Raw genomic sequence first — 21,952 nt, 5'->3', positions numbered from 1 at the left:
TAAGGCTCGTTTTTAATTGCTCACTAAAACGGTTAACCTAACCTACAAAAGTACTGAAATGTGCATTATTTTCCGTTTTATAAAAATGATTAAAAACAACAGTAGGTACCTAATAAGAAACCTAGCAGATTTACAATGTTACGAAAATAAAGTAAAATTAGTAATCCGCAATTAGTTAGTTGTGTGGCATACCTAAACCAAACAAATAGATAATATTTATTTTACTTACCTACGTAGTATTTATATCTGGAGTAGTTATTTACTATAACTACCTTCGTGCACTAAGGAAATTTGCTTTTTGCTGACGAACTTTAAAAATTAAACCAAGTACTGTAGTAGGTAGGTACTCGTCACTCTCTCAAGGCCACGTTACAAATCCCTACCGCTCATTACATCGTCGATGCTACAAGTGACGATCGGCAACCCGCGCCGATAAAACAAAGAACGAATTGAACGAAACCGCCACCCCCCGCCCTCTTGCACAGCATTTCGCCTTCGGACTCGTGCCACGCGCGGCTCGCGTTGTTTCGACTCTACTCATTACGTCACAGATTATTAGGATGGCTTCGCGGACCACTTGGAATGCCTCCAGGGACCACCAGTGGTCCGCGGACCACCAGTTAACAACCACTGGTTTAGACCATTTCCCCTGAAGGCTGGCAGACATGCAGTGTCTCTATTCCTGCCGCCCTGCATTTGGTTAGCATATTCGCCACCAGAGTAGCTAGCACGCACTGTGTCAATAGTGTTCTTGACTCGCCTTTCATGACCTTTAGCCAATTTTGTTTTTAAACAATGATAAGAAGTGGTTACCCAATTACATGTAATCTGCCAAAGGAGGTGCATTGTTTCTAACCAATGAACGCCAGTCTTGATTTTATATAGGCAAGTTGAGTCTAGCCTGAAGTAAAATTAATCCATGAAATAATCGTGGCTCCAGCCATATGATAAATTCAACATTACAATGGACATACTTATATTCATTAATCACATGAAACTGTAAATTTGTCAAAAACATAAATATTATGTTATTTTTACATCACATCTTAAGCTGGACTCCCAATCACCCGTTTCATCCGTCCGTCACCCGTCCGTCCGTCAATCACGTGACCTGCAGCCAATCAGATGGCCCGAAAAATTCCATCGGTCCGTCCGTCAAAACCTTGCCAAGCTTTAGCTTTTGACGGACCAACGGATGGTCCACCGCCTTGTTACGTCGATTGTCTTCAATACGACTTTCCGAAAACAGTGTTCGATTTTTTTAATTTGCAATATTTAGAAGGCTGTGTCGTATTGACCGATTATTATTGTCATAATAACGGTAAAGATTGCTTATAAGAATGAGCTTTTCGGAAGAAATGCTGATAAATTACGTCCGGGAAAGGGAGCATTTGTATAATATATATAGCAAAGACTATCGGGATAAGCAACTGAGGGAAAAAGCCTGAATAGAAATAGCTTCTTTTTGTTTCCTTTGACGCAGTAATAAAAGCATAATTTTATTTATTGCTGGCATGACTAATGTTATTTTTAAGACGGCACCCGTTTAATCCACTTGTCAAAGCACGGTTCCCGCCTGTCAACTTATTATAACATTCATAAAAACATAAGTTAATTATCCCAAGTAAATTATGTTCACCAAATGTTTACCTACAATTGAGAAAGTATGTGGCGGAAAATTGTAGCACTGATATTTTAGAATAGTGACGGACGGACGGACGGATGGCGGATGGTTGAGAGTCGGTAATAATTGCCAAGAGAAATAACAAACCGAAATTGACGGACGGACGGATGAAACGGATGATTGGGAGTCCAGCTTTACTCTAATGCTCATCAATGGGTTAAGTGGGTGGGGGGGGGATTACATTTAGTTTTAATTACTGTCCTTGGCTGTATTTTAGTTGAATGTACATTTCCTTGGCTGTATTAGAGTTTTACAGTTACCACTTCCAGACACTGCCACACCACACACGATTTCACTGTCACTCTTTCCCTACAGAGACATGCACTACTCTATCATGAAGACAGGCCATCTAAATGGATGGCTTGTGAACTGTTGAAGCGAGAGCTAGCAGACTGAGTGACCGGGGTCGCCGGGACACGCACCTTGGGCAAGGAGCCGGAGATGCCGAACAACAGCACCATGCGTAGCCCCTTGGCCACCAGGGGCTCCAGACTAGGGCGCAGGTTGTGAATGCTGTACTTGTGTACTCCGGGCATGCTCTTCATTTCCTCCACCTCTCGGCCGCTCCTGTCGTGCAAGGTCAACTCTCGACACACTACAACTGGCGACATCTGGCATCCAGGAGCAAGCAGGGAGGGTTTCTGTTCAATACTTGCATCAAAAGTTTTATACTTAACAGAAAATGGTAGTTGTTAAATTTTATGTATTGCCAAAGATGAGGTCATTAAAGATGGAAATGTACTCTGCTAGTCAGGGAAAGGTGGAAGGAATCTACCCTGGCCTCAGTAAGGACCATCCCAGTACTTGCCTGGAGAGGTTTCATGAAACCATGTAAAACCAAAATCAAGATGGATGGATTAGGATTAGAACCCAGATACTTACAAATGTATGTCTAATGATCTACCGGTACCACCTTCTCAGTACATATCTACAAACATCTATATGCCTCCCACCACTTGTATTCCACTACCACCGAGAGTAGACTGCAGCCGGTCGTAATCCTTTGTTTCATGTGTGACTACCAAAGAACGTTTTGATAAATGTACAAAACTACAGTAGTACAGTAGCTTTGTGTTTTCTCTTACTTGCAAGGGAGTCAGTGTGACATAGTGAGGTCTAGAGGCCTAGAGGGCCCATTAGAGCTAGGTGTCTATGCCCGTGAGCTCAAAACTTTCAACACCAACTCTAACAACAAAACCCAGATCAAAGTTACAATGAACAAAAAACTAACAAACTTTAAAGTTGTGTCCGTTACACAATTAAATAATGTAGTCATGCTACATGGAAAGGAAATGTAGAAATGAATGCATTTATTTTTCTGACCTCAACAAAACCAAATTTCTCAAGTTAGTCACTCTACAACACAATTTAACTTTCTGCAATTAAATAAAATAATAATGAATTTTAAAGTATCCACTATTACCCTATGAAATGTTCATTCCTTCTTCACTGTTGTGTACTGTTATAGTATTGTGTGTGAACATATTGTTAGTAGGTTGGTGGGCCTGTTGTGATGAGCTGGGCAGTTCTTGTCATGGACGAAACTGGTAGGAACCAGAGTAATGCAGATGAAGTGAATGATGTGCAATTTAGTAGTAATGCATATGGGAGAAGATACACCATAACACTGGTGACGAGGGAAACGAATGTGCGCAATTCCAGGAAGTGACTAGTTGAGGAAATGGAAGTGTAGGTGGCTTGAGGTTATAGGTAATTAATAACATCTAATGGCTAGATATGGGGTAAAGGATAGAGCAGTTCAGCATACCAAACTTTCCAAGGTCAAATTGACGTATAACTATGCAGCAGAAACAAAGTCGCAATGTGGACGATTTGCATGGAACAATGAATGACTTAGTGGTGGCAGTGTCGTGTTAAGGACACACAAGAATGCATCAGACCATAGGCACACATACAAAAACCAAAATGCCTTCAATAACAGCAATGCACTGGACAGCAGACCCAATAGGTGGGTGACAGGAAGTAAGCCAGCGACAGAGCAGTTGCAATCCTGCTGGCAATGCAATGTCTGGCACAATCCACAGGATTGCATATATCAATGTACAATTTGCCATTTCTGATCCAACGAGTCATTTAGAGTGGGCATGCATAACAAAAAAGAATCAACATTCCAGCAAGGGTATGCCCAAGGTGACAAAAGATGGGAAGGGATGTGCTAATTACAGCATAAAGGAGGATTATGATTCTTCAGAGAATGAGGCAGCAACATACTGCTTGTATATCATGACCAAACACGTGTTTCACAAAAACTAATCTGTAGTTTTTGCCTTGGAAGTGTGTGCCATGAAAGAAATTAAATGATAAGTTGAACTTGGGGTTTATGAACCAGTGACTTATCGCAGTGGATAACACCCTTAGTACCAGTTCTCAAGCTGACAGATAAGTACAAATTTGTGGGACTATAAATGTACTGTCAATGTGGTATGTAGGAAAAATTTCCATTCACAATCCACCATAACTGAGGCATTTACCATGTTGGCAGGGGAAAAGTGTTTACCAAGGTGACTTAGCAGAAGCATACTTACAGGTGGCTGTGGATGAGATTACTCTTAACAGTCAATACCATAACTGGGTTATTTAAGGTAAAACCATTACTTTTTGGGGTTTATAATGGACCAGCGTTTAATGTCAACCATGCTGTCAGAAATTCCTGGGATTATGGTCTTTCTGGATATTATACAAGTTACAAGACCAAATGAAAAATGGCATTCGCTACAGGTGAAACAGGTGCTACAAAGAACTGAGAAAGCAGGGCTGCAGCTTACATGACCCAAGTGTTTTTTTCCGGCCACTTCAGTGACATTTCTACACCCGACAGATGATAAAGTAAAGGCAATCCACAAGGCCCCAGCACCTACCACTAAGAAAGAACTGCAGGCAGTCTTGGGCTTGTTGAACTGCTTACCTGGCAAAACAAGTGAATTGGAACCCTTACATTGACTGCTGGACCATTGAAAAGTGTGGGAATGGACAGAAGGGCATGACAAGGCTTTCAGGGAAGCTAAAGAACTTCTGAAGTCTGACTCAGTACTCATGCATGATGATGATGCAAGGAAGCCTATCATATTAACTAGTGATGCTTCAGAACATGGGCTGGCTGCTGTACTGGCCCATGTCACAGAAGATGAATATGAAACAACCATTGCTTTTGGGTCAAGGACCCTACAGAGAGCTGAAAATAATTATTCCCAGATTGATGAGGCCTTGGATATCATGTTTGGGGTTACAAAGTTCTGGCAGAATGTAACCGCATGGCCATTTACCATTTTGACAGATCATAAACAGCTTCGGCTGTTGGACCCCAATAAGCAGACTCCTGACATCATATCACCGAGTTGGAGTTGGAGCCTGTGGTTGTCTATGTATGATTATCATATTGTCCTTAGACCAGGTACACAGATAGGACATGCTGATGCCTTGAGTAGACTTCCAATAGCTAATTCGGCTTTAAACATCCCAGCAGTAGGAGATGTCCTAATGCTGGAAGCCCTTTCAGATACTTTTATAAAGGCTACTAGATTGGCTATTTTGACAGCTATAGTTCCAGTTCTCAACAATGTGAAGAAAAGTACGTTACCTGATTGGCTGGCAGGCAAGATTACTGATGAGCTTCACCCTTACTGGAGTTGTCAAAATGAACTATCACTGTACAAAGATTGCCTGCTGTGGGGAAGTCGGGTGGTTATACCTACAAGCCTCCCAAAAATGCTGCAAGCAGGCAACTATGGGATTGTACAGTCAAAATCAGTAGCAAGAAGCTACATGTGGTGGACGAGAATGGATCATGACATTGAACAATTTGTGGTGAAATGTGAATGCCAGAGCTTAAGGGCAAATCCACCTAAGGTAAAGGACGTTACTTGGCCTCTTGAAGAAATGCCTTGGACCAGGCTGTACATAATTTCTTCAGACCCTTTCAAGAAAAGATATTTTAGATACTTGTAGATACATACTCAAAATGGCCTGAGGTGAAGTTAGTACAATCAGTGTCATCAGCTGCAGTGATTCCAGAGTTAAGAGGAATATTTAGTATTCATGGCATTCCGAAGTGTTTAGTGTCCGACAATGGTACAGCTTTTATATATGTAGCTAGAAATGAGGTTGTTTGCAAAACACAAATACTTTTCACAATGAACCGACCCTTCCTCGATGCTTCATATTGGGGCTAAACAAGTTGATTATGCTGCAGTTTGAAGTGCTGCTTGACGTTTGAGACCATGTTTTGGTTTGCACTGCACCTAGATAATTGAGTTGTATCGCTTCCTATATCTCTTCAATTTCAAGACTGTCACCAAATCTTGCTATCAAGATTTGATGCTCTTTAATTCATTGCTCAGTGCGTACCTTCCAGAAATTTATGTTCACTCTTTATTTCTCATTTCCTCACCACCCTTGAGGTAGAGATTTGGCGCGCTTTTTTAGTGGTGTCCCCAGTAGGCCTGGTCCACTTTTCACACTGTAGGAGCAAACCTCACTCTCCTTATTTCCTTTTGAGTTGGTATGATATCTTAGCTACCATCTTCATCAGAGCTTGTGTCATTTGTGACGTCCATGTCATCAAATTCATTGTCAACTTTTATTAATGGTGTGTTTGTACATGACATTCCATGGCACAAACTGCAAATATGTGAACATTTCATGCCTGCTTTTCTGCATCCACACCACCGTTCGCAACCTTTGCTACAGCTGCAAGAAATTAAGTTTAGCAGTTTATCAGCAGCAGGTGGTTCTAATGTGGTTGTCGGCTCAAGCTCTCTCTGTTTTCCGTAGTGCCAACCCCATGAGGTAGGAGGAAGTTTGTGGCCAAGCCAAATTTGCACTTGGTGGTATACTCTAAGAGAATGCTGAAGAGAAGCAGCAGTGGTAGGGGGAATATTCGAAAGCATTACCTCTTTATTGCTATGAGCAACAGCATTCTTGAAGCATTTATATCTGTAACTATCTAATGATGTTTCAGACTTAGGCGCTTTGTACAGAGCAAGTGTCAAATTTGACCCTACTTGGCCAATTGATTCTTTCGTCGCATTTGCATCTATGAATGTTGATACAAACTCCTTAATTTTTGCATGCATCATTAGTAATTTGAATGCAGTTATCTTGCCTTTGTGAAAAAATGCAGATGTTGTATCGCAACCAGAAAATGCATGTAGCAATAGAATAGTTTCTCTTGAAATAGTAGGACATGTTTGCAAAGATTCAGGTGTATATAAGACAGATTCATCCTTTCCTTTGCTAGGCTTTACAAATGCAAGACGTTCACCTGGTACTGAATAATGTAACATTAAGACTAAAAGATCTATATCTTCTTCCACAATGAAAACTTGAACTTCCTTTCTTCACAAAGATCCACTGCTGTTTTAACGATCATTAAATCCGCATTGTCAAGAGCCTGTTTAGCAGTAATCTCAGTCTTCTGGAATGCTTTGGACAGCATGGCTATAAGGCGCTGTTTGTTTTTACTGTTTGTAAGAAATGCATCTCGACACACTGCAACATCCATTGTTTCTTCAAATACAATTTCTGCACATTTTGGGGTTGTATATCACCTGTTACATTCAACTTGTTCTGTACAATCATCATTCACACTATAATCATCAAATACAATCACGACTTGAAGTCCATAATCTTTCTTCACATAAGTTAAATAAGCTCCAACAATTTCATTGTACTTACTTTGTGGAGGCCAGAAAACACAATGAAGAAGGAAACCCCCATCTACGACATACCATATATTTTGATCATCCAATGGAATTGTCATGCTCTTGGGTTTCATCAATTTATAAAGAGCAGATTGATTAGTTTTACGCATTCCTTCCCCATCGAACAAAGATAAGGGTCGTGGAGACAGTTCATATCTGAAGTATTCTTCAAGTTCGTATTCTTCATTTACTATGCACAAACAACGCTGAAAAAGAAGGGTTGTGTTTACTGGTGCAGTATCATCTCTAATTTTTACAGAACTGTTAGTACCTGCTAAAGAGCGGACTCTGTTTATTCTCTTGAGTTTTGCTTCAGCAAAATTGCTACCGATAATTCCTTTTTAAGCATTTGTGCCCACCATAAAAGCATCATAACAGTTCACAGAACCATCACCTACCAGTCCTGTTGCAGTGGACATGATTTTATCTGTTTGTGGAAATGGTGGATGAACCTCAAACCAGCGCAGAACTTTGCCAATGTCTGCATCATCTCTTGAAATGCGCGAACTTATAAGTTGTACATGTTGTTCGCCTGTTGATGCATACACAGAAGCATAATCCTCCATGGCTGAGCACATTTCAAAAGTTGCTGGCATTCCTAGTATCCACTTATCTAGTACACTTTCTTTCATACTACGACCTCTAGTAAGACCACCTCTGCTTTTCATCATCCTCATAAGTGTTTGTTCTATTGTTAAATCTGTCCACAAACCAAACCAATATTTGTCAGATCTTCTGACAGTGAAAAATCCTCTTCGCGTAAAATCTTCGTATTCTTTTGTGGGCAACCTGTGCACAAGTCCGTACATTTCTTGAAGGTACAAATGACAGCTTTGCGCATATTCGGTATGTCCGGCTGCATGGAAAAAAGGGAACATTGAGTGAACTGTTTTAAGATGCAGTTCCCAGTCACCTGAACGTTCAGCTTTGATGAACTGCTTTACTAAGTTCACTAAGTGAAAGTACTGTATCCATACTGAAGATTTAGGTCCTTTGCTTCTGATTGTTAACAGATGGCACTCACGAATGTGAGGCGAGACACCACTGAACTGAGTCATCACCCTCTGACCGAGACATAACAAAGGTAGCCTATGATTCACATGTCCTTTTCAACACGGCCTAATATTTACCTTCGTGTAACATGGGCTACACGCCCGAACAGTCCCGAACCCTGCCCGAACACTACCGAAGAATTAAAAAAATTTATTTTCCTGTTTCAATTCAGTACATCGATGATCTTGGTGGCGAAAATTGTAACACAACTGCATGTATCTCGTGTTACAGAAGAAGCAGGTGTACAGAAGAAGTAGGTGGAAGAAACTGCAAAAAAGGCATAAAAAAGCGAAAAGTTAAAAATATGTCACTATGAAATTAAAAAGCGTTTTTATTTTGTATGCAACATCAGGAAAAGAAACATTTGTTTAATAAGTCACGCGAAGAAGATGTATTTACTGTGACACGAAGAAGTGTTTTTTTTTGTAAAATATGTTTTCCATAGTAGCGCCTAAAGTATGCGATTAATCAAAAAACGTCAAGGGAGCAATTATGTAGATATTTTTGTGTTCATTATGTTTAGTTAAACTTTTTATTCTCTATAAACAATAGTAAACGAGTTATTTACTAAAAACCCGTTTTGCGCGCCATTTTTTCAAAATGGCGGCGTTAGCTCAACTCGGATCTATGGGGACTTTTGATATTTCCTTTAGAATACCACTGCAAACTTATCTACCAAAAATAAGCTTTTTCGTAATTTCTTTTTTAATCCTGCATATTTTTTGCTAAAATGCCTGAACTAAACAGTGAGTTCTGGAACTTAAACCAGTTCAGCTGAAAGGTTGAGACATAGCATAACAACCTGGAATGTAACAAGGTTAATGGACGGTCACTGCGAACAGTGTTGGATCAGCTTCATCCCCAAACAGGTGAAAAGGGTGCCCAGCCATTATAAGAGGCTTCTGGAGGGCCAGATTTGCGGCAGTTTCACACCAATGATCCAGTGCTGTTCCTTAGCTATAGTGCGAACAGAAAGTGGCTGTCTAGTGTTATGAAGGCAGCTTGTGGGAGACTAATATATGAAGAAACAGATGATGATGGAAAGCATACAGGTGGCATGTGAACCAACTTTCGCACAAAAAAGTGATGACCACCTACCAAGGACAAGAGTACCAGTAGGCAGCAAAAATCATCAGACATTCTGGTGTGACTGGGCAGACTTTGATACAAAGCCCAGGTTTGGGAGGAGGACTGCCATTGCAGACGGAGCCTCAAAAAGCAGACAGGCATTCAACAGGGGTCAAAAATGATGAGTATTGTGGGATGGACAAGCAGAAGAACCAGAATGAACAGAGCCATCAGAGTTAGATAAGGAAGAGACAGGTCAAGTTGCGAGTCCAGGATCAAGTCCATTCCGAGGATTCAAACAACCAGATATAGCAGGGGAGGTCCAGTGTAGTACAAGACCATTTCACAGACGTGTGATACAGTGGCCAGCTAGATTCAAGGACTGTGTTTTAGAATAACTTAAAAAGTTGTGTACTGTTGTATTAGTTTGTGTGTAGCTTGGCGGGCCTGTTGTGATGAGCTGGACAGTTGTTGTAATGGCCGTGAACTGACGGGAACCAGAGTAATGCATATGAAGTGAATAATGTGCAGTTTGGTAGTAATATATACGGAAGAACATGAAATATAACATTCACAATGAAAGAAGCCTTCAAAATATTTTTACAACATACTCGATTTCTCATTTCCAAATAAGTCACTTGATATTATGGAAGATTATACATTTTCCATTCCATAGGATATACAGATGTACAATTGAAAAATAGTACTGAATAATGTTTTGCAAAAAAAAATTTCAGTTGGAATCTCCACACAGAGATAATAAAAAAATTGGTTGTCGGTTTACGGACGATAGTTTAACGTGACGTCATAACAAAACATTGATGAAATGATTGATCCAGAAGAAAAGGAAATATCATATTCGGCCTGAGACTGAGCCGTAATAGGTTTTTGCAACCAACCCATTTAGGCATTAAAAATAATATATTCTTTGAGGAAGAAATTTTTTTTTTTTAATTTTTCTATCTTTTGTATGATAAAATCTACCTCTGCATACTTTTATGAATAAAATTGAATCACTTATATAGAATTATCACTATTTTGTATGGATACAAAGGAGTGAAATGAAATGTACAATTTAATTAATAAATTTACTTTTATTTGCATTCATTAATTTAAATATATTTATTACTTTTGAAATGTTGCATGCGCAGTATTTATTTTTACAAGTACAAAAAAATTTGTTGCAGCTGCCGGGATTTGAACTGACATCCTCCCAATCCATTTTCCGCGACATTAACCGCATGGCCACGAGGCCTTACTTAAAATATTGTAGTTTCAGATATTATATATATATATATATATATATATATATATATATATATATATATATATAAATTTTGTTCACGGTAGGGGAATAATATTATTTCATTTTTATAAAAAGATTTTATAACATATACGCATCCCAAATATACCAAACATATTTATAATGTGTTACAATATTTTTTAAAACATTGTGCAATAGATCCCGGGTGTAATTTGAATTACTATGTGTAACTGTAAAACACCATTGTTGACTCAAAACTTATTTGAATATTCAATATTACTTTTAAATAACCATACCAATTGTGCTGAAAATCGGTGGACGATCGTTAAATTACATAATATCAATAATCCAAATGACGAAAATATGATTGAAAAGTCAAATCGATGGTTGTTCCAATCGAGTGGAAGAGAGATGCCATGCATGCGTACAATGAGAATGAAGAGAGATGCCACACATGTGTACAATGAGCAAACAGGACACATTAGTAGTGGGACATCCGTAGTGGGACAATTTTTTGTGCGTGCAGCCAGCGTTCATCGATTTATTAGACGTCACGTCAAAAAATATTAAATAAAGCAATAATTTTAATATTTACATAATATAGAATGATTATAAACAAATATGCAATATTAAGTCTACTATTGGCACATAAGTGCAGTTTTCAACAAGAATTAATTTCCTCAGACTACAAATATTATTTGTTTTGAAAACAAGTCCATTCCTCGTCACTCATGACAATCATGTTCTATTCTTTTTTTTTGTATTTAGCCTATTTAGTTTCTATAATAAGACTATACAGAATTTTAGCATCTTTTTGACTATTTTTGTCAAAATATTCAAAATTATACTGAGAACAAGTTTACAGCCATAGTAAATCTTTGTTTTTCATCTGATTGGTTGCCTTTATTTTTATCTTGTCATGACCTACATTTTTGTGACTACTTTCGTAATTACTATTGCAGGATAGTGTGTGAATGTAATGGGTCATTCGAGAACAAGATTCCCGAAAGTGCGAAAGATAAATTGGTGGCAAAAAAAGTAGGGGAAGTTATTTAAGTCATAGGATTAGGTGAATGAGAGCATTAAAATACAGTAGTTTTTCACATTTTGATATCAGTGTAGCAGAGATTAATGATGTTTGATTGTTTTTGAAGTTTGTGGTAGAAATTAAAGGTACCAATGCATGATTTATATGAAAAATAAGTGGAGTGAATAAAGAAATTTTATGTAATATAAATAAACATTAGGCAATTAAAAAATGGAAAGTGTAAATAAACTAAGTAAAAATTGTATAGGAGACATAAAAGTAGAGAAGATAAAGAGTCAAGAGAGTTTGACAACAGGGAAGTTCCATGAGTAACGGAATGACAGTTTTGAATTGTCTTTACATTGTAAACAATGATTTGAACCACTAGAAAATTAAAGTGAGGATAGTTACTTACTAGTTTCTCAACGGAAGTGGAAAACTTAATTTTTAAGCATTTTACAATTTATTAGTTATTAGCAGAACTGTGGCTATATACCTATATACAAAACAGTTGCAGGTAACTGAATGACATCATTTTGGACATGCATTTCGTTCTCCCATACAATACAATAATAATTCAGCTCACTAACTGGATACAAACTCATACAAAAATTAAATATTAGAAAGGAAAGAAAGCAGAACAAAATTACACATTCATTAAATGTTTCACACCTTTATTGACAGTATACAAAAAAAAACCAGTAACGGAATGACACTATTTGGTAACGGAATGACAACTTCATTCTGCTGTAGTGACAGGGCAAGGAAAATGGTACATACTAGTAGGTGACAGAAGTTTTCTAACAATTTGGTCTGCTTCTACTTAACATTTATCTTTTTTAGCTGGAAATGCAAAGATGTTCCCGAATTCATTACTTTTTCTTAGAAATGAGATTTCATATGTTTCTGTCTCGGTATCAGTAACCTGGCCTTTTCCAGCATATGATACCTAAGGAAAATCTCCTTGAAATAATCTGGAGGTTTTTCAGGTTCCTGTGCAATATTCCGATTGCTTTTTGAAATGATGAATCAATTTCTGGGATGATAACGAATAGTGCCGATGTGCAATTATGTATGGAGCAATTGGTATCACAGCATGGATATTTTTGGTCTGTCCAACTGGAATTATTTTAGTTAACATATGATCCAAGTCATCCTTATGCTTAGATATTTGAAGGATATAAACATACAAAATATGTATTCCATGGCATTGTTCACGTGCAATGGCTGCAAATTACTCTGCATTCTTGACTGCATGTTGACCAGCTTTGCAGACTGTCCATACTGAATGTTTAATGGTTCTACCAATCCCATTGACAACTCCTTTGCCATGGGAGGTGGCAAAGAAGTGCCAAGAGACTGTTAACCCATAATGTTTATTTAAAAAATGTCAAATTGCAAAATAGTAAACGCTGCTTAAATTGACTGGCAGCTCCATCACTCATGAATGTTACAGTTTCTACACATGGGTTAGCAAAAATAATGTACTTCATTATTTCATTTAAGAAAGCATGCAAAGAATACTTACAGTGATCAAGAGAGTATCCACTATTTTCTGAGTTCCAAACATATGCTGTAAAGATTGTGATTTGTGCCTTTGACCAATGAGCACTCTGAACTTCATTCTGCTGCTGAACAGTGTAGTTTTCTGCCAAGTCCAGTTGCACTAAAATTTCCCTTTCACTTGCAGAATTCTTCTTTTGTTCAAAATATTTTTATTGCTGTCGTAGAATGAACGTATGTTGTAATTATGTGGAAATTACCAGTAAATAAAAAGAATTTCCTGCTTTCAGAATAAGTAAATGAGCTTTATATTACCTTATTTATTCAAATGAAAGTAAATACTTACTTCCTTTCTTTGAATTCTCTCTAAGTTCTGAGTACCAAGTACCTAGTTAATTGTCTGTAAAGTTTTCTTGTTAACTGTTTTCCCGCCTTTTCTTTGATCATTAGGTACAGTTACTGTATCTAACATTGGTACCAGTAGAGCAAACAAATATGTCTCAAACAATCAACTACCTATATAACAAACAACAAAATAAAATTGTAACAAAGTAGTAGGCCAAAAGTCATTCCGTTACCATTTTATGTAATTCTGTTACCATTTTATGTCATTCCATTACCATATTAAAAATGTGCTTTTGAAATTAATATTTAAGTATTTGCTATAGGTATATTTCTTTATACACTAAACTATATTTGCCTGCCTGTTTTTAACTTTTCATAAAATTTCTGTTGGTTTTCATTAGAAAAATATGTTTTTCCTGGTAATGGAATGACAGAATGCAGTCATTGGAACATAAGTAATTTAGAAACATTATTTATTAAAAATATTTGTTTTCACCTATTGCCTTGTGTTGAATAAAGATAATTGTAATGTTTCTCATAAATATATTTAATCTTTGTATGTACTTTAATGAATTATTTTTAATAGTTGAAATATCTGCATTTTTCAAACCTTAAAAAAAAAAAAAAAAAATAAAAAAAAAATTCTATATGCATTTTTTTTTTAAATTACAGCACTTTTCTAAAAATATAAGTGATGAATTTAAAAGTACAGAATTTTAGCTTTCAGAATTGGTTATAAGTTTGTTAATAACTACACTTTTAATTTTTTTTCCACCATGTCCACATTCTCATGGAACTTCCCAACAGGTACGTATTACAAATATGTATAATTGTGTGTATGGAAGAAATAAGTGTCTGTTAAATAAAGGTGTGAACTGTTCTGTAAGTGTACGTCGAGTCCCTACTGTGCATCCAAACCCAATTGTCAACACTTGACAGGGATTTAGCATTATCAGGACATAGTGCGCAGACTTGTAGTCAGTTGCGACATTACTACATGCACGTTCATATGGACCAAGCAAAGGAATATGGACTTTTGGGTACAGAATAGTGAACGCAGATTTTAAATAAATTTTATTTTACAAAATAATAGTCCCTCCCGGTCTAGTTTATATTGCAATATTGGTAAAAAAATTATGAAGTTTTGGAATAAACATTTTTTGGTATCATAAATTAGATACAATCCCACCCAGTCTACATTATTATGCAATACCTGTTATTAATCTGTTAAAAATTCAACTTTTTAAGATATTCGTTCTTAAGGGCCCTATACACTAGCGGATATGCTCGCCGAGCATGCTCGGCGCATGGCCACTACAACACACTACACGAGCATGCTCGTCTCTTTCTCTATAGACAGTCGGTGTTGTACTTGCACAATGGCTGTAAATAGCATTGAACTGTTTGGCTGAATATTTTGTTTAGATGTTTTAATTTTTCACAGTTCACTACGAAAGCTAGCACGTCAATAGTTAATTTTTTTCCTTCACGATGTCTACGTTGGCGTCTGGAAACATTTCTCTGGCTTTTTTCACTACCTGTTCATGGCACTTTCGTTTTATATGACTATTGACATATTCCTTATTCCTTATATCCCACACTGGTCGAAGAGTGCGACATAAATTTATGAATTCTTCCAAAAAAACTTTATTGTAATTAAAAGACATGATGATGCAACAACAGACAGCACACTCACTGTGGGCTCTGGGCGAGCATGTTGGGACCTGCCACACACTGGTGGATATGCTCGGTCTGGGGCTCGGCTCGGAGGGAATTGCGATCTGACGGCAAGCCGAGCATACTCGGTCTGACAGAGGCCGGACCAACTCATACCCTAGCGGATATGATCGCCGAGCCAAGTCGGCGAGCATATCCGCTAGTGTATGGGGCGCTTCAGTATCATTTAGTAGACTACAGTCCAACCCAATTCAGTGATACCGATATTTTGATACGCATAATTTACCACCGCACCTGTTATTTTTCAGCATCATGAATATTTGTAAAATCTAGTGCAAGCTATTATATGACAATATATCAAAAGACATCATTTCTTTGATGAAATTTTGGATTCACAATATAGGGTAGAGCAGAAGGGGGGCGGGAGGTTAGTCTATTTTATGATACAAAACAATATACTCAATAAATGAAATACATAAAAATAGTTATTGTTATGGCCCAAAACTCCCATATTGGTAATGATATAAGTGAAGCCATCTTGGTGACATAATCAGTAGTGTTATAGAATCAGAATATATAACAGTAGAATGGCAGAAACTGCTTATCTTCACAATATTTTAATACATGACTTACTAATTACCTGAATAATACCGACTACAACGGTTTGAATTAAAATGTTTTCACTCCAAAGAACGACCTAATTCAAATTGATTTAAAACATTATTTTGGGCACACACCATTGCTAGTTTGTACTGTAGGCCATAGAGAAAAAAATAAGGATGCTCAAAGCAAGATGAATAATCAAACACACTGAAAAAACCCACAATCAGCTAATGTTAAATGTAGACAACACAAAGAATTCAGTGGAAGGAATTAGAATAATATTACAGCACAGATGAACACAGTGGACTGAACGACGAGACAGTTGCAACAAAATCAGTTAGGTAACACACACAAACAATAACGTTGGGCAATACCATGGCAGAAAGGGGATACTAAACAGATCATTTTGAAAAAACACTTGACAATACAGCATAACACATGTGACCCCAACGATAAAAAAAAACTGATTGATTTAAACTCGCAATTGGGCTTTCACCCAGTGGCAAGGAGCCCCCCTTTTAGTCATCTCCTCAAACCCAAACCATCTCTCACTCCCAGCTTACTCTCCCTCCGTCCTCGCAAGGAAGGCATGCTTTCCTCTCTGTTCATCTCTATACCCTCTGGAGCTTCCACCTGTGATCTCTGTGATCTTTATACCCACCTCTGTGCACCCTAGTTCACAACTGTCCCTATCCCCCATCACCTTTTCTCGCTTCTCCACCACATACCTATCATCCACCTTGCTGCTCTATGCTGTACCTTCACCAGCTCCCTTACTTATTAGATAAAGATCCCAGGGACTAAACAGGTATTCTGACAAAGTAACTATGACAGCACAAACGAAAACAGTGGGCCTCTCAATAAGCGTAGCCGAGACACACTTCAAAAAGACAGCGACTTTTGTGTAATAACGTTATATATAGGACTAAAACTATTTTCCACCCTAATTAGTCAAAAATCTTCAAGTGAATGGTTTACAAAACTACATACCCGATGAACAGCGGATACATTAAATTATGTGGAGAAATTTCGACGTTTGGAGTTTGTAACAATCTAAAAACCGGATGAGAAATCCCACTGTGCAGAATATGTTTCGATTCTAAATTGCTTGCTTTCATCTTTAAGATGAATTCTTTTACTTCTATATGGGCACTTAACACAATTACTCAGCACAAATTCGAGATCATTAAACCAGTTTCAATCAGCAATACCAAATATCAAATAACAAACATCATTCATCAACCGGCGTCAAGAATTGGATTTAAGCAGACCGGAGTCAAAAATATGGATTTGGACAGCAACAGCAACAGATACACACATACATGGTGGCCATGACAGTTTTCGCGTTACAAAAACATTTCCCCAAACATATAAAGGACAAAATATAAGCCAAAACCCTACTACGAGGTCCTATATAAGTTTAGTGACATTTAAAACCAACAATAACTTATTCACCTCGTTATATTATGTGATAGATATTCAGATAATATTACGCGACGTGATAGGTACAGTCGTATATTATTTAATCGAAATTTAATTTATTCCTTAAGGAAATAAAACCATTATTTTTATAACCTCTTATGCGATGAGTTTAAGAATATGTATAAATTACTGTACCTATTGAAAAATTGCAACACATGTGTCATTCCAAACTTTAACATTCGTGTGTTTGTGACGAAAAATTGCTTGTAATAGAACTAATATTTAACCTTAAAGGCTAGAATTCCAATAGCCCGTCGCCACCGTCCGTAAATGAGGTGACCTACAACCAATACGATGGCCCGAAAATTTTCATTCGTCCGTCCGTCAAAAGCCTGACAAACTCATACTTTTGACAGACATACGGATTGTATCTATGGTTTTTGCTGCCAGTCAACTATCACTAGAATACGGGACTGTAAGCAATTTTCGGTATCTGTTACAACCTGATACTGATACAGTAATGTATCAAGTTACAAGTATTTGATACTTTTGTATCAGAGCAGTAGCGGTCCCAGGAAGCGACAAAGTATCAGCTTTCTCGTTACAGGGTACACATCCTCCGTGCCGTCATCACCAGCGTAAAAAGGTATTTGTGTATCTGATACATTATTTATCACGCCCGGTAATTCTCTACCTCTGTTACTCTCATGCCCGCCTGATACAGCCAGTATCAATACGTTCAACATTCACTGCAGTTCGTCCTGGCCGTGTATTAATTACCACCATTTACATTGTTGCGGGCTGTCATGCTTTGTAGTTAGTATCTTTATAGTGAAATAAGGAATGGATAAGTGCAGGAAAAATATTTCATTTGTGTGGAATTTTTTTACGGAAAATAATGAGTTTGCTAATTGTAATTTGTGTAAACAAAAACTGAGTTATAAATCATCATCGACTAATCTGAAGAAACATTTGAAATGTGACGTCGTACCTCCTCTTTATTAAATAAAAAACCCGGGTCACAGTCCTGTCCGCGGCGCAACACTGCAGCCATGGCCCTGGTAGTGCCACCACTCGCCACCAGATGGCAGTGTAAATATAAAGAGACAATGTATCATAGTTATTTTATAGATGTTATTATTGTAAATATTTAGGTAGATTATTAAGTGTATGCTGGAAGTATGTTTTGTAGATGTGGAAATAATATTGTAAAATGCAAAAGATCATCATCAGGCAAAAGAGATAGAAATATGTAAAACTTTAACACAGATGGTTCTAGAAGGAACTTGTATAAATTGTGCGGGCTAACAAGCCTAGACAACTCTATTCTCGGTCCCGGACCGTCAAGAGAATTCTCGGCCAGAGCCGATCCAGCCAATCAGAGCGAAGCACCGACTTCGCTCCCGCACAGCTCGATTTATTTATACAAAAATTCAAACTCACACATAAAGTCAAGACTACACCACATTCAGGCAGAAAATAAATAAATAATATTCCTAATAATTACTAAATGAATTACATTAAATCTAACATACCCTCAAAATCAGGCTGTGTATTGGCTAGAGCCAATATCCAAACCTAACAACTCGAAGCACCGCCTTCGTTTATCCAACCAGACTTCATGCAGCACCTTCCTGGAGTTAGGGCCGCGCTTCTGCGGCCGATTAGCGTAACTTAGGCACTTAATGCACCCATTTTTTGGCTTAACTATAATAATTTTCAGACAATTCTGATCATTAAGACCCACTATATTCAAAATTCATTTTAATTAACTAGACAGGGAACGAGGCAGGTGGGGGACGCCTGCCTACACTCTCTCCCTTAGTGGGCAGGGAGGGGGGGTGAATCAAAAGGGTACCAAGGAGAGGAGTGGCAACACTCCTCTCCTTCGAGATGACGGCTGGGTTTGCGCTGCAGGCTCAGAAAGACAATTGACAGACGAGAGGAGGAGGGGGCCTTTCCCTCTCTCACCCTCACGCCACTGTATGATGCCAAAAAGGGAGGACAAGAGCCCCTCAAAAGGCTTGTACCTCCCCCGCGCTGAGGGGCTTCGCCCCAGTGATGAAAAGTGGCGAAAGCGGCGGCCTAGACAACTCTCATCTCCCAGCTAATCTGGGAGAATAGTTATCATTGTGAGCTTTCCTCTCTCCCAGACAATCTGGGAGAATAAATATTACCTCAGTCAAAAGTGGTATCATTAACTTGAATTCCTCATCTTCCTTTCCTCAGCTAGCGACTCTTCGTGAGACCGCGGGCTTTCCTTCTCTCTCTCATTTTCTCGCACCTATCCGCTAGCGACTCCTTGTGAGACCGCGGGCAATCCTCTGCTAGCGACTCATACTGAGACCGCGGGCTTCCTTCTCTCTCTCTCTCATTCTACCTCTCTCTGCCCACCCATCCGCTAGCGACTCTTCGTGAGACCGCGGGCAATCCTCTGCTAGCGACTCTTAGTGAGACCGCGGGCAATCCTCTGCTAGCGACTCTTAGTGAGACCGCGGGCATCCCTCTCTCCAACTTCCATCCTTTCCGCTAGCGACTCTTTGTGAGACCGCGGGCATCCTCTCTTCTACACCCAATCTTCCTGCTAGCCACTCCTTGTCAGCACGTCCTCGGTCAGCTGCACTGGGCCGAACGGTCCACTCCCGCCTCAGAGTGTGAGGCTGCTCTACCCAAGAGCTGGCACCGGGCAAACAACACAACTGAACGACCGAGCGACGTCCACCCCGTCTCCACAGCTTCACCAGAGACGAGGCCGCGACAAATGTAAACATTGATATAGTATGCTCACTAATGTACGTATCTGTTTTTTTTATTTTTAATTTTTGATAAAATCGTAATCTTTTAATGTATGAAAACACTAGTTACTAATTGTTTTCGGGAAAAAAAAAGTCCATATGTTGATTACATCTGTTATTAGTGTCAACTGAGAATTTATTTGCATATTCATAGCTGTTAGGTGCACAAATATAAATATAATATCTTGTATTAATGTACTTTTTAATATTAAAATTTCCTTAGTTTTATTATTGAACGAGACTGTGCACGCACTGCGCACTGAGCGTACTTTGATGTGGGACAATAACCAAACGACTCGTAACAATTTCGCTTTGCGCCTCTCCTTCAACGCCTTCCCCTGCGCTTCCTCCCCTACATTATTTCCCTTCTTTATCCCTTATGCGTCGTTCCTGCTCCCTCCCCTTTCACAAACTCCGCCCAAGTGACCGTCATCTGCGATCGGGTTCTGCGCACGCGCACATTGGCCGTGGTGTTGTTCCAGGCGAATTCTGAACTGATACTAAAGTACTTGAAACGTGAATAGTGTACTCGTTTGCCGTTCATGATACAGGCGCGTATCAGTTCCAAAGTATCAGGTTAATACTTTTCGACCCACATCTAGAGCCTGTGGTGTTGGTATTTGGTCGTTCAGATGTTTTGTATAATAACATTGCGGTTCTTGGAACTTTTTTTTCTAGGCATTCAGGGCAGGTTTTATGACACCCGGCTAAACTTAAGGCTAAAATTTAACCGCAGGCTAGCTCTTATTTCGGTTTTATGACTCCCTGTTTAAGAAAGAATCTATCGGCAGCAAGGCTACTTCCTGCAACTGGCTGTAAATGCTGCACCGTTCACGCTCGTTCCGGGGCCGGCGGCGCGATCCCGCAACGGGAAGCCTTCTTTTCACTGACGAGAGAGCTAAACGTCCGATCGTGCATTTTCGGTTGTTTTTTGTTGGTTAATTGTAAATAAATATGGAGTTGTTAAAAGGAAAGAACATAAACAAGGCAACAGTATTTATTTGTAATTGTTTTTAGAGGAAAATACCTAACTGAAGAAACGTACTTCGTGGATTTGTATATTTTTCATACCGTATACAATCTAGGAAGTCTTTGTCTTCCACAGATATTCTTGCAATTTTACGCTTCTTGTAATTTTCAGGTAAGGACATGATAACTAGTGGTCAATTAGCTACATTATAAATACTTTAAAACATTGTGGACGGTTGATTTGGTTAGGATAGCTACATTAAAAATACTGTGAAATCATGTTAACGGTTTCCTAGGGCTGGATAGCTACATATTAAAAAGTTATGTGCTAAGCAACCATAAAATGATTTTATAGTATTTTTTTAATGTAGCTATACTTACCTAATATAACCAACCATCCACTAAACAGTCTGTGCGGTTTTTTTTTATACTGGAGAGAAAAAACGCGCGCGTAAAAATAAAAAACATCCAGGGAGTAGGCGCTCCCGATCGGCTAACTTCGGAAAGGCTCGGCATTTGCAGCCACTTGCAGTAAGTAGCTTTGCTGCCGCTAGACTCTTGTCCTGTTAACTTCTACCTTCTAGTTAAAGGTCCGGCTAACCAAGCGGGTGGATGAACCGGCCGCTAACTGCTTAACCGGAGGTTAAGCGACAGAAAATAAAATGGCGATGTATCAGGCGAGGTTAGTTGTTGATAGCGATGATGACTATTTGATGAATTCTATTGAATATTTGCAGGATGCAATGGAATAATTTATTACTAAATATAAAATGCTTCGCCGTATTCGTCAAAGTTTTATTAAAAATTACATGAAAGTGTATT

The 21,952-nt window shown here is 38.5% G+C and overlaps 2 protein-coding genes across 4 annotated transcripts in view; one reads left to right on the top strand and one right to left on the bottom strand.

Annotated features, from left to right (window-relative positions):
• The window catches only part of LOC134537583 (delta-aminolevulinic acid dehydratase), a 46,483-nt gene extending 29,261 nt beyond the window's left edge, over positions 1–17,222 (bottom strand). Inside the window, exons 1-2 of one of the 3 annotated variants that reach the window (XM_063378175.1) lie at positions 16,935–17,222; positions 2,107–2,251 (exon numbers count right to left, since the gene is read on the bottom strand). In XM_063378175.1, the coding sequence (XP_063234245.1) occupies positions 2,107–2,251; positions 16,935–17,062 (273 nt within the window). In that variant the 5' untranslated portion in view covers positions 17,063–17,222. Of the gene's footprint in view, positions 1–2,106; positions 2,252–13,344; positions 13,540–16,672; positions 16,877–16,934 lie in introns of those variants that run through there. The other 2 variants (XM_063378184.1, XM_063378190.1) reach the window with 2 other exon arrangements.
• Positions 17,223–17,977: 755 nt separating this feature from the next.
• The window catches only part of LOC134529689 (uncharacterized), a 117,825-nt gene continuing 113,850 nt past the window's right edge, over positions 17,978–21,952 (top strand). The window contains exon 1 of the mRNA XM_063364082.1: positions 17,978–18,012. The gene's annotated coding sequence lies outside the window, so the exon portion shown is untranslated. The remainder of the gene's footprint in view (positions 18,013–21,952) is intronic.

The sequence above is a fragment of the Bacillus rossius genome, chromosome 1, assembly GCF_032445375.1.
Source record: "Bacillus rossius redtenbacheri isolate Brsri chromosome 1, Brsri_v3, whole genome shotgun sequence".
In the NCBI taxonomy this organism is placed as follows: Eukaryota; Metazoa; Arthropoda; class Insecta; order Phasmatodea; family Bacillidae; genus Bacillus; species Bacillus rossius.
Note: the sequence above shows the minus strand (reverse complement) of the source record. Positions and strands in the feature narration are given on the sequence as shown.